We start from the raw sequence: 12128 nt of genomic DNA on the forward strand, positions 1-12128 counted from the left end.
GCGACACAGGGGAGGCACCTGATTGGTGAGTAGGTTCAGGTGAGTATTTCTACTTATCTACAGTAACTAAAGTAAAAGGAAAGGGAAGGTCTGCAGGTCTTATCGGAAGTAGCGTTTATTTTTTAGTGAATCAAGGTCCCTGGTGTAGTTAACATTCTCTAAATTGAGAACAATTTAAAGGAATAAACTCCTTAAAGGGAGTGGTAAGTAGTTTTTCTTTCCTTTTTTTTCTCTTGACATTGTAGTTGTTCTTAAGCTAATTTAAGGGTTAAGTCATGGCAGGAGATCCCAGAGCCGTGTCATGTTCCTCTTGTGGGATGTGGGAATTCAGGGCTCCTTCCTGTATCCCTGATTCCTTCACCTGCGGGAAGTGTGTCCAGCTGCAGCTATTGTTTGACCGCTTGACGGCTCTGGAGCTGCGGATGGATTCACTTTGGAGCATCCGCGATGCTGAGAAAGTCGTGGATAGCACGTTCAGTGAGTTGGTCACACCGCAGATAAAAATTACTGAGGGAGATAGTGAATGGGTGACCAACAGACAGAGGAAGAGTAGGAAGGCAGTGCAGGGGTCCCCTGCGGTCATCTCCCTCCAAAACAGGTATACCGTTTTGGATACTGTTGGGGGAGATGGCTCACCAGGGGAAGGTGGCAGTGGCCAGGTTCATGGCACCGTGGCTGGCTCTGCTGCACAGGAGGACAGGAAAAAGAGTGGCAGAGCTATAGTGATAGGAGACTCGATTGTAAGGGGAATAGACAGGCGTTTCTGCGGACGCAACCGAGACTCCAGGATGGTATGTTGCCTCCCTGGTGCAAGGGTCAAGGATGTCTCGGAGCGGCTGCAGGACATTCTGGAGGGGGAGGGTGAACAGCCAGTTGTCGTGGTGCATATAGGCACCAACGATATAGGTAAAAAACAGGATGAGGTCCTACAAGCTGAATTTAGGGAGTTAGGAGTTAAACTAAAGAGTAGGACCTCAAAGGTAGTAATCTCAGGATTGCTACCAGTGCCACGGGTTAGTCAGAGTAGGAATGACAGGATAGCTAAGATGAATACGTGGCTTGAGAGATGGTGCAAGAGGGAGGGATTCAAATTCCTGGGCCATTGGAACCGGTTCTGGGGGAGGTGGGACCAGTACAAATTGGACGGTCTGCATCTGGGCAGGACTGGAACCAATGTCCTAGGGGGAGTGTTTGCCAGTGCTGTTGGGGAGGGTTTAAACTAATGTGGCAGGGGGATGGGAACCGATGCAGGAAGTCAGTGGGAAATAAAGTGGTGACAGAAACAAAAGGCAGTAAGGGAGAGTGTACAGAACATGACCGGACAGATGGTCTGAGAAAGCAGGGCAAAGACCAAGGGAAGTCTAGATTAAACTGCATTTATTTCAATGCAAGAAGTCTGATGGGCAAGGCAGATGAACTCAGGGCATGAACGGGTACATGGGACTGGGATGTTATAGCTATTACTGAAACATGGCTAAGGGAGGGGCAGGACTGGCAGCTCAATGTTCCAGGGTACAGATGCTATAGGAAAGATAGAGCAGGAGGTAAGAGAGGAGGGGGAGTTGCGTTCTTGATTAGGGAGAACATCACGGCAGTAGTGAGAGGGGATATATCCGAGGGTTCGCCCACTGAGTCCATATGGGTAGAACTGAAAAATAAGAAGGGAGAGATCACTTTGATAGGATTGTACTACAGACCCCCAAATAGTCAACGGGAAATTGAGGAGCAAATATGTAAGGAGATTACAGACAGCTGCAAGAAAAATAGGGTGGTAATAGTAGGGGACTTTAACTTTCCCAACAGTGACTGGGACAGCCATAGCATTAGGGGCTTGGATGGAGAGAAATTTGTTGAGTGTATTCAGGAGGAATTTCTCATTCAGTATGTGGATGGCCCGACTAGAGAGGGGGCAAAACTTGACCTCCTCTTGGGAAATAAGGAAGGGCAGGTGACAGAAGTGTTAGTGAGGGATCACTTTGGGACCAGTGATCATAATTCCATTAGTTTTAAGATAGCTATGGAGAAGGATAGGTCTGGCCCAAAAGTTAAAATTCTAAATTGGGGAAAGGCCAATTTTGATGGTATTAGACAGGAACTTTCAGAAGTTGATTGGGAGAGTCTGTTGGCAGGCAAAGGGACGTCTGGTAAGTGGGAGGCTTTCAAAAGTGTGTTAACCAGGGTTCAGGGTAAGCACATTCCTTATAAAGTGAAGGGCAAGGCTGGTAGAAGTAGGGAACCTTGGATGACTCGGGAGATTGAGGCACTAGTCAAAAAGAAGAAGGAGGCATATGACATGCATAGGCAGCTGGGATCAAGTGGATCCCTTGAAGAGTATAGAGATTGCCGGAGTAGAGTTAAGAGAGAAATCAGGAGGGCAAAAAGGGGATATGAGATTGCTTTGGCAGATCAGGCAAAGGTGAATCCAAAGAGCTTCTACAAATACATAAAGGGCAAAAGGGTAACTAGGGAGAGAGTAGGGCCTCTTAAGGATCAACAAGGTCATCTATGTGCGGAACCACAAGAGATGGGTGAGATCCTGAATGAATATTTCACATCGGTATTTACGGTTGAGAAAGGCATGGATGTTAGGGAACTTGGGGAAATAAATAGTGATGTCTTGAGGAGTGTACATATTACAGAGAGGGAGGTGCTGGAAGTCTTAACGCGCATCAAGGTAGATAAATCTCCGGGACCTGATGAAATGTATCCCAGGACGTTATGGGAGGTTAGGGAGGAAATTGCGGGTCCCCTAGCAGAGATATTTGAATCATCCACCGCTACAGGTGAGGTGCCTGAAGATTGGAGGGTAGCAAATGTTGTGCCTTTGTTTAAGAAGGGCGGCAGGGAAAAGCCTGGGAACTACAGACCAGTGAGCCTGACATCTGTAGTGGGTAAGTTGTTAGAGGGTATTCTGAGGGACAGGATCTACAGGCATTTGGAGAGGCAGGGACTAATTAGGAACAGTCAGCATGGTTTTGAGAGAGGAAAATCATGTCTCACGAATTTGATTGAGTTTTTTGAAGGGGTAACCAAGAAGATAGATGAGGGCTGTGCAGTAGACGTGGTCTACATGGACTTCAGCAAAGCATTTGACAAGGTACCGCATGGTAGGTTGTTACATAAGGTTAAATCTCATGGGATCCAAGGTGAGGTAGCCAATTGGATACAAAATTGGATTGACGACAGAAGACAGAGGGTGGTTGTCGAGGGTTGTTTTTCAAACTGGATGCCTGTGTCCAGCGGTGTGCCTCAGGGATCGGTGCTGGGTCCGCTGTTATTTGTTATTTATATTAATGATTTGGATGAGAATTTAGGAGGCATGGTTAGTAAGTTTGCAGATGACACCAAGATTGGTGGCATTGTGGACAGTGAAGAAGGTTATCTAGGATTGCAACGGGATCTTGATAAATTGGGCCAGTGGGCCGATGAATGGCAGATGGAGTTTAATTTAGATAAATGTGAGGTGATGCATTTTGGTAGATCGAATCGGGCCAGGACCTACTCCGTTAATGGTAGGGCGTTGGGGAGAGTTATAGAACAAAGAGATCTAGGAGTACAGATTCATAGCTCCTTGAAAGTGGAGTCACAGGTGGATAGGGTGGTGAAGAAGGCATTCAGCATGCTTGGTTTCATTGGTCAGAACATTGAATGCAGGAGTTGGGATGTCTTGTTGAAGTTGTACAGGGCATTGGTGAGGCCACACTTGGAGTACTGTGTACAGTTCTGGTCACCCTATTATAGAAAGGATATTATTAAACTAGAAAGAGTGCAGAAAAGATTTACTAGGATGCTACCGGGACTTGATGGTTTGACTTACAGGGAGAGGTTAGACAGACTGGGACTTTTTTCCCTGGAGAGTAGGAGGTTAAGGGGTGATCTTATAGAAGTCTATAAAATAATGAGGGGCATAGATAAGGTCGATAGTCAAAATCTTTTCCCAAAGGTAGGGGAGTCTATAACGAGGGGGCACAGATTTAAGGTGAGAGGGGAGAGATACAAAAGGATCCAGAGGGGCAATTTTTTCACTCAAAGGGTGGTGAGTGTCTGGAACGAGCTGCCAGAGGCAGTAGTAGAGGCGGGTACAATTTTGTCTTTTAAAAAGCATTTGGACAGTTACATGGGTAAGATGGGTATCGAGGGATATGGGCCTAGTGCAGGCAATTGGGACTAGCTTAGTGGTATAAACTGGGCGACATGGACATGTTGGGCCGAAGGGCCTGTTTCCATGTTGTAACTTCTATGATTCTATGATTCTATAATACGAAGGGAAGGAAGTGATGCTTCAGTTGTAGAGTTTTGGACACACCCCATCTGGAGTACTGTATTCAATTTTGACACTGAACATCAAGAAGGATATTTTTGGCCTTGGAGGGGGAACAGCGTAGATTCACCAGAATACCAGGGCTTAAAGGGTGAATTTATGAGGCGAGGTTGCATAAACTTGGTTCATATTCCCTTGTGTTTAGACAGTTGAGATGTTTAAAATGATAGTGAATTGAAAGAGTAGATACAATGAAGCTATTTCTTCTGATGGGAGAATCCAGAACACGGGGGCATAATCTTAAAATTAGAGCTAGGCCATTCACGAGTGAAATCAGGAAGCATTTTTTCCCACACAATGGTTAGTGGAAATATGGAATTCTCTCCTCCAAAAGGCTGTGGTACTGGGTCAATTGAAGTTTTCACGACTGAAATTGACAGATTTTTTATTTGATCCTCATCTCCAATACCCTAACCTAAGTCGGTGACCGCCTAGGGAGTTATTGATAGTATAAGGAGGAACGCTCATGTCTAAAATATTGACCAACATATGCTCGTGTAAATAAGTTGCCATGCAACCTAAACAAAACAATGCTGGTCACTGAGCATGTATACAGGCGAACAGCATTTGTGCTTTATTTGTATATACATGTTCTGGTAAGAAAGTGACTTTTTTTTTAAAAAATGACATTTGTTTGTTGGTGCCACTAAGAGCGAGCCAGAGGCGACATGAGGAAACAATTTTTATGCAGCGAGTAATAATGATTTGGAATGCACTGCCTGAAAGGGTGATGGAAACAGATTCAATGGTAACTTTCAAAAGGGAATTAGATAAATACTTGAAGAAAAAAAATTCACAGGGCTATGGCAAAAGAGATGGGGAATGGGACTAATTGGATAGATCTTTCAAAAGAGCCGGCACAGACACGATGGACCGAATGACCTCCTCCTGTGCTGTACTTACTATGACAAGATGAACACGATTCCCAGGAGAAACAAAAAAAAACACAAAATGGCTAGTTGGAAACAAGATGCACTTGTAAGTCTACATACTCTATCGAATCCAACATACGCTAAAGAAATTTGAAGCGTTTCCTAATTCTTCAACAGGTGCTACACAAGCAGCAGAGAACACAACCTTTTTTACAGAGGAAAAATAAACTGTGGTGTGATGGTACAAGTCCTGAGGCTTTATACGATGTGGAAGTACGAAACCATGTGTGGCACTGCCTATCTGCAACATCATGATGACATTTTTATGCATATTTATGGCACGTAGTCCCCAGACCCAGATCAAACTGAACATTACTCCTAGTGTGTAGAGAAAGCTTAAAGAGTACACATACCTGATGTGCTCGAAACAAAATCCTTGACTTGTTTAGCTTTTGTTGTAACCTATATTAAAAGAATATACAGTTGTTTACTTCTCACCAAGCATTTCATTAAAATCCATCACATTAAAAAAAAAGTATTCCATAGAAATATATTTTAAAAATCTCACATATAACAACTAAACTAAATCTCCAATAACTTTAATTTTCCTCCACCTTTTCTGAAGAAACTGACCATCATCCAACAGGTGCTGGATGTTCTCCTGTACATTGTCCAAGTTAGCCATACTTCCAGGCTTGGGCTGATAAGTGGCAAGTAACATTTGCGCCAGAGAAGTGCCAGGCAATGACCATCTCCAACAAGAGAGTCCAACCACCTCACCTTGACATTCAACAGCATTACCATTGCTGAATCCCCCACCATCAACATCCTGGGGGGTCACCATTGACCAAAAACTTAACTGGACCAGCCACATAAATACTGTGGCTACAAGAGCAGGTCAGAGGCTGGGTATTCTGCGGCGAGCAACTCACCGCCTGACTCCCCAAAGCCTTTCCACCATCTACAAGGCACAAGTCAGGAGTGTGATGGAATACTCTCCACTTGCCGGGATAAGTGCAACTCCAACAACACAAGCAGCTCGACACCAACCAGGACAAAGCAGCCCGCTTGATTTGCACCCTATCCATCACCCTAAACATGCATTCCTTTCACCACCGGCGCACCGTGGCTGCAGTGTGTACCATCCACAGGATGCACTGCAGCAACTCGCCAAGGCTTCTTCGACAGCACCTCCCAAACCCGTGACCTCTACCACCTAGATGGACAAGGGCAGCAGGCACATGGGAACACCACCACCTGCACGTTCCCTTCCAAATCACACACCATCCCGACTTGGAAATATATCGCCGTTGCTGGGTCAAAATCCTGGAACTCCCTTCCTAACAGCACTGTGGGAGAACCTTCACCACACGGACTGCAGCAGTTCAAGGCGGCGGCCCACCACCTTCTCAAGGGCAATAAATGCTGACCTTGCCAGCAATGCCCACATCCCATGAACAAATAAAAAAATATATTTCATGAAGAAACCTCGACATTGAGCACTGGCAAACTACTCAATGATGGGGAGCAGAACAGCTGAGCTGGACTGACGTACACATGCGCAAACACTCACCTGACATCCATGCACTCACTTTCTAGAAGGAGTCACTTGATAGCAATCAGGAGTGGAAACCTTGGTTGATTTTTCCCCTCCCATTTGTCCAAGGCCAACTGTAGCACTACGATTGTTTCTCTGGGAGGAATCAGCATCGGTTGGTAATCAAACTTGGGCCCTCTGGTCTGTTTCGCTTAGTGCTATTTCTCTACCCACTAGGCCATCAGGGGAGTTACTTTAATGGAAAATGTTACCAAGTATAGTATGTGACTAGAATTCAGCCATCTGAAGTCTCAAGTTTGTCAATGTTACAAAAAAGCCACGATCCACTTCAATTTTAAATGTATTTTATGTTTCCATCTTGTGAATTTTGTTTGTGAACCAGACTGTTATTCTTCCACGTCCAATCATAGAAGTTACAACATGGAAACAGGCCCTTCGGCCCAACATGTCCATGTCGCCCAGTTTATACCACTAAGCTAGTCCCAATTTCCTGCACTTGGCCCATATCCCTCTATACCCAATGCCCCACCCAAGTTCACACAGACACTTGACCTCTCCAAACCCAGTTCACAGAAGCACTATAACCCATCCAACACCCCACCCTTTCACAGACACATTGGTCGGGAATTTCCTCAATCCCATTTATGTTGAAATGACCCCAAAATTTATGCTGATTTCTTGCTGATCGGAACTTATAGCCAACCTCCCTGAAGAGCTCATTTGCCTACACCAGGTTAAAAACTGGCATAAAACAAGTGCATATGCAGTGCCACCACTAGGTGTAATGGTGAGAGGGCTGCTGTCTTCTGCCATGACGCCTCACTCTCACAGCTTCTTGCCTCTGCTGCTGCTCTTCTATTATTATGCAGAACCTGGGTGTGCCCATTGGGAAAGCTGCTTAATCCTTCAAAAAAAATTTCTGGTGCACCAAGACTGGCAGTACTTCGGTTAAGTATAGTGCAGGTCTCAGTAACAAAAAAAAAGGGGAAGAAAATTGCTATCAAATGCCTGGAGTCTCAAGCCAATATCTGGTGACTTGGGCCCCACTTAGCCTACATTTTGGACGTAAACATATGCCAGCAATTACTGGTACAAATGCAGGAAACTCGCGAGAGCTGATCTTTTGGATGGGGTGGACCTATATAAATGAGTAGCAGAGGGTTTCAGCAGATATATCTCAGAAGTGGTGCAAATGATTGAGGAAATTTGTACATGTAGCGATCTTTCAGCGTAAATCTAGAGAGAATCAGTTATGCACAAATTTTCTCAGCAAAATCGGCGCCATGTTGTAGTTACCTCAAAAAGTTCTATGAAATTCTGGGCCATCGTCTCCTCCTCAAACTCTCCTAGCTTATACTGGTACTCTTCTCCCTCTTATTTCATCCTTTTATTCTTCTTCCAACCTATACCCCTCTCTGCTCAATCTGGCACTCTTCTATCATTCTTCCCATTCCAGCCGACACACTTCAATTCCCTAGTTTATGCTTACACTCTTTTCGCACCTTCCAAACATCTGTTTATGCTGGCATGTTCCCCACTGCCTCTCAGTTAATGTCGTCACTCTCTCATCTTCCTCCCCCTCTTCCCAAAGTACCACTTCTGGCTTCTTCCTCCTCCCCTCCCAAAGCAGCTCTCCTGGATTCAGCTCCCCCCACATTCACCACTCCCTTACCACTGATTCCATCCCACTTCCCAGCCACACACACAAGCTGAACCAGATGCCTTAAAATCTTAGTGTGCTGTATAACCCTGAGCTTAGCTTCAAAGCCCTTCAAATCCTATCCATCACCAAGACCATTTATTTCCACCTCCACAACACTGCCCACCACAGCTCCTATGCTGCTGAAACCCTTATGCAGGCCTTTGTCACCTCCAGACTGGACTAATCTAAGTCTCTCCTTGCTGTGCTCCGTTCTTCCTATGTCTATAAACTCCAGCTTGTCCAAAACTCTGCCACATGTATCCTGCCCTGAACTAAGTCCCATTCGGCCATCGCCTCCCATTCTCATTGACGTACACTGACACCCCATCCCCCAGTGCATTCAATTCAAAATTATTTTCCTCTTCTAATTATAGAAAAGTTACAGCACAGAAATGAGGCCATTCAGCCCATCAAGTCCGTGGTGGCTCTATGCAAGAGCAATCCAGCTAGTCCCACTCCCCCGCCCTATCCCCGTAGCCCTGCAAATTTTTTCCTTTCAAGTATTTATCCAGTTCCCTTTTGAAGGCCACGATTGAATCTGCATCTACCACCTACCTTGGACAGTGCATTCCAGATCCTAACCACTCGGTGTAAAAAAGTTTTTCCTCATGTCACCTTTGGTTCTTTTTCCAATCACCTTAAATCTACGTCCTCCAGTTCTTGACCCTTTCGCCAATGGGAACAGTTTCCCTCTATCAATTCTGTCTAAGCCCTTCATGATTTTGAATACCTCTATCAAATCTCCTCGCAACCGTCTCTGTTCCAAGGAGAACAACCCTGGCTTCTCCAGTCTATCCACGTAACTAAAGTCCCTCTTTTTTTTTTATTCGTTCACGGGATGTGGGCGTCGCTGGCAAGGCCGGCATTTATTGCCCATCCCTAATTGCCCTCGAGAAGGTGGTGGTGAGCCGCCTTCTTGAACCGCTGCAGTCCGTGTGGTGACGGTTCTCCCACAATGCTGTTAGGAAGTGAGTTCCAGGATTTTGACCCAGCGACAATGAAGGAACGGCGATATATTTCCAAGTCGGGATGGTGTGTGACTTGGAGGGGAACGTGCAGGTGGTGTTGTTCCCATGCGCCTGCTGCCCTTGTCCTTCTAGGTGGTAGAGGTCGCGGGTTTGGGAGGTGCTGTCGAAGAAGCCTTGGCGAGTTGCTGCAGTGCATCCTGTGGATGGTGCACACTGCAGCCACAGTGCGCCGGTGGTGAAGGGAGTGAATGTTTAGGGTGGTAGGTGGGGTGCCAATCAAGCGGGCTGCTTTATCTTGGATGGTGTCGAGCTTCTTGAGTGTTGTTGGAGCTGCACTCATCCAGGCAAGTGGAGAGTATTCCATCACACTCCTGACTTGTGCCTTGTAGATAGTGGAAAGGCTTTGGGGAGTCAGGAGGTGAGTCACTTGCCGCAGAATACCCAGCCTCTGACCTGCTCTCGTAGCCACAGTATTTATATGGCTGGTCCAGTTAAGTTTCTGGTCAATGGTAACCCCCAGGATGTTGATGGTGGGGGATTCGGCGATGGTAATGCCGTTGAATGTCAAGGGGAGGTGGTGAGACTCTCTCTTGTTGGAGATGGTCATTGCCTGGCACTTATCTGACGCGAATGTTACTTGCCACTTATGAGCCCAAGCCTGGATGTTGTCCAGGTCTTGCTGCATGCAGGCTCGGACTGCTTCATTATCTGAGGGGTTGCGAATGGAACTGAACACTGTGCAGTCATCAGCGAACATCCCCATTTCTGACCTTATGATGGAGGGAAGGTCATTGATGAAGCAGCTGAAGATGGTTGGGCCAAGGACACTGCCCTGAGGAACTCCTGCAGCAATGCCCTGGGGCTGAGATGACTGGCCTGCAACAACCACTACCATCTTCCTTTGTGCCAGGTATGACTCCAGCCACTGGAGAGTTTTCCCCCTGATTCCCATTGACTTCAATTTTACTAGGGCTCCTTGGTGCCACACTCGGTCAAATGCTGCCTTGATGTCAAGGGCAGTCACTCTCACCTCACCTCTGGAATTCAGCTCTTTTGTCCATGTTTGGACCAAGGCTGTAATGAGGTCTGGAGCCGAGTGGTCCTGGCGGAACCCAAACTGAGCATCGGTGAGCAGGTTATTGGTGAGTAAGTGCCGCTTGATAGCACTGTCGACGACACCTTCCATCACTTTGCTGATGATTGAGAGTAGACTGATGGGGCGGTAATTGGCCGGATTGGATTTGTCCTGCTTTTTGTGGACAGGACATACCTGGGCAATTTTCCACATTGTCGGGTGGATGCCAGTGTTGTAGCTGTACTAGAACAGCTTGGCTAGAGGCGCAGCTAGTTCTGGAGCACAAGTCTTCAGCACTACAGCTGGGATGTTGTCGGGGCCCATAGCCTTTGCTGTATCCAGTGCACTCAGCCGTTTCTTGATATCACGTGGAGTGAATCGAATTGGCCGAAGACTGGCTTCCGTGATGGTGGGGATATCGGGAGGAGGCTGAGATGGATTATCCACTCGGCACTTCTGGCTGAAGATGATTCCCTGGAATCATTCTAGTAAATCTCTTCTGCACCCTCTCTAAGGCCTTCACATCTTTCCTAAAGTGCGGTACCCAGAACGGGACACAATATTCCAGTTGTGGCTGAACCAGTGTTTTATAAAGGTTCATCATGACTTCCATACTTTTGTACTCTATGCCTCTATAAAGCCCAGGATCCCGTATGCCTTTTTAACCGCTTTCTCAACCTGCCATGCCACCTTCAACTATTTGTGCACATGTACCCCCAGATCTCTCTGTTCCTGTACCCATTTAGACTTGAGCCTTCTATTTTATATTGCCTCTCCTCATTCTCCCTACCGAAATGTATCACTTCGCATTTTTCTGCATCAAATTTCATCCGCCATGTGTCCCCCCATGCCACCAGCCTGTCTATATCCTCTTGAAGTCTATCACTATTCTCCTCACTGTTTACTACCCTTCCAAGTTTTGAGTCATCTGCAAATTTTGAAATTGTGCCCTACACACCCAAGTCCAAGTCATTAATATATATCAAGAAAAGCAGTGGTTCCATCACCGACCTCTGGGGAACACCACAGTACACCTGCCTCCAGTCTGAAAAACAACTGTTCACCACTACTCTGTTTCCTCTCACTTAGCCAATTCTGTATCCATGTTGCTACTTTATTCCATGGTCCGCAATCTTGTTAAGCCTACCATGCGGCACTTCATCCATCGCCTTTTGAAAGTCCACATACACCACATCAACTACATTGCCCTCATCTACCCTCTCTGTTACTTCATCAAAAAACTCTATCAGGTTAGTTAAACATGATTTGCCTTTAACAAATCCATGCTGGCTTTCCCTAATCAATCCACCCTTGTCCAAATGACCGTTAATTCTGTCCCGGATTATCGTTTCTAAAAGTTTCCCCACCACTGAGGTTAAACTGACTGGCCTTTAGTTGCTGGGTTTATCCTTATACCCTCTTTTGAACAAGGGTGTAACAGTCCATCTCTGCAATTTCCTCCAACTCTATAATCCCTCCCAAATGCTCCAATTCTTTGTCTCCAGTATGTTGTGGGATTCCCCCATCCTTTTTCCACCATTGGTGACAGAACTTTGTCACCTCCGTCCTATTTTCCAGAATGCCCTTCCTAAACCCCCCTCTTTCTCACTACCTTTAAAAACCACTTCACAC

General features: G+C 46.1%; 1 protein-coding gene across 2 annotated transcripts in view; it reads right to left on the reverse strand.

The window, feature by feature from the left end:
- dnajc1 (DnaJ (Hsp40) homolog, subfamily C, member 1) overlaps positions 1 to 12128 on the reverse strand; it is a 217788-nt gene that overhangs the window by 24287 nt on the left and 181373 nt on the right. For both annotated transcript variants that reach the window (XM_068007113.1, XM_068007114.1), the window contains exon 10: positions 5607 to 5655. In XM_068007113.1, the coding sequence (XP_067863214.1) occupies positions 5607 to 5655 (49 nt within the window). The remainder of the gene's footprint in view (positions 1 to 5606; positions 5656 to 12128) is intronic.

Source organism: Heptranchias perlo, chromosome 2 (assembly GCF_035084215.1).
Source record: "Heptranchias perlo isolate sHepPer1 chromosome 2, sHepPer1.hap1, whole genome shotgun sequence".
NCBI lineage: Eukaryota > Metazoa > Chordata > Chondrichthyes > Hexanchiformes > Hexanchidae > Heptranchias > Heptranchias perlo.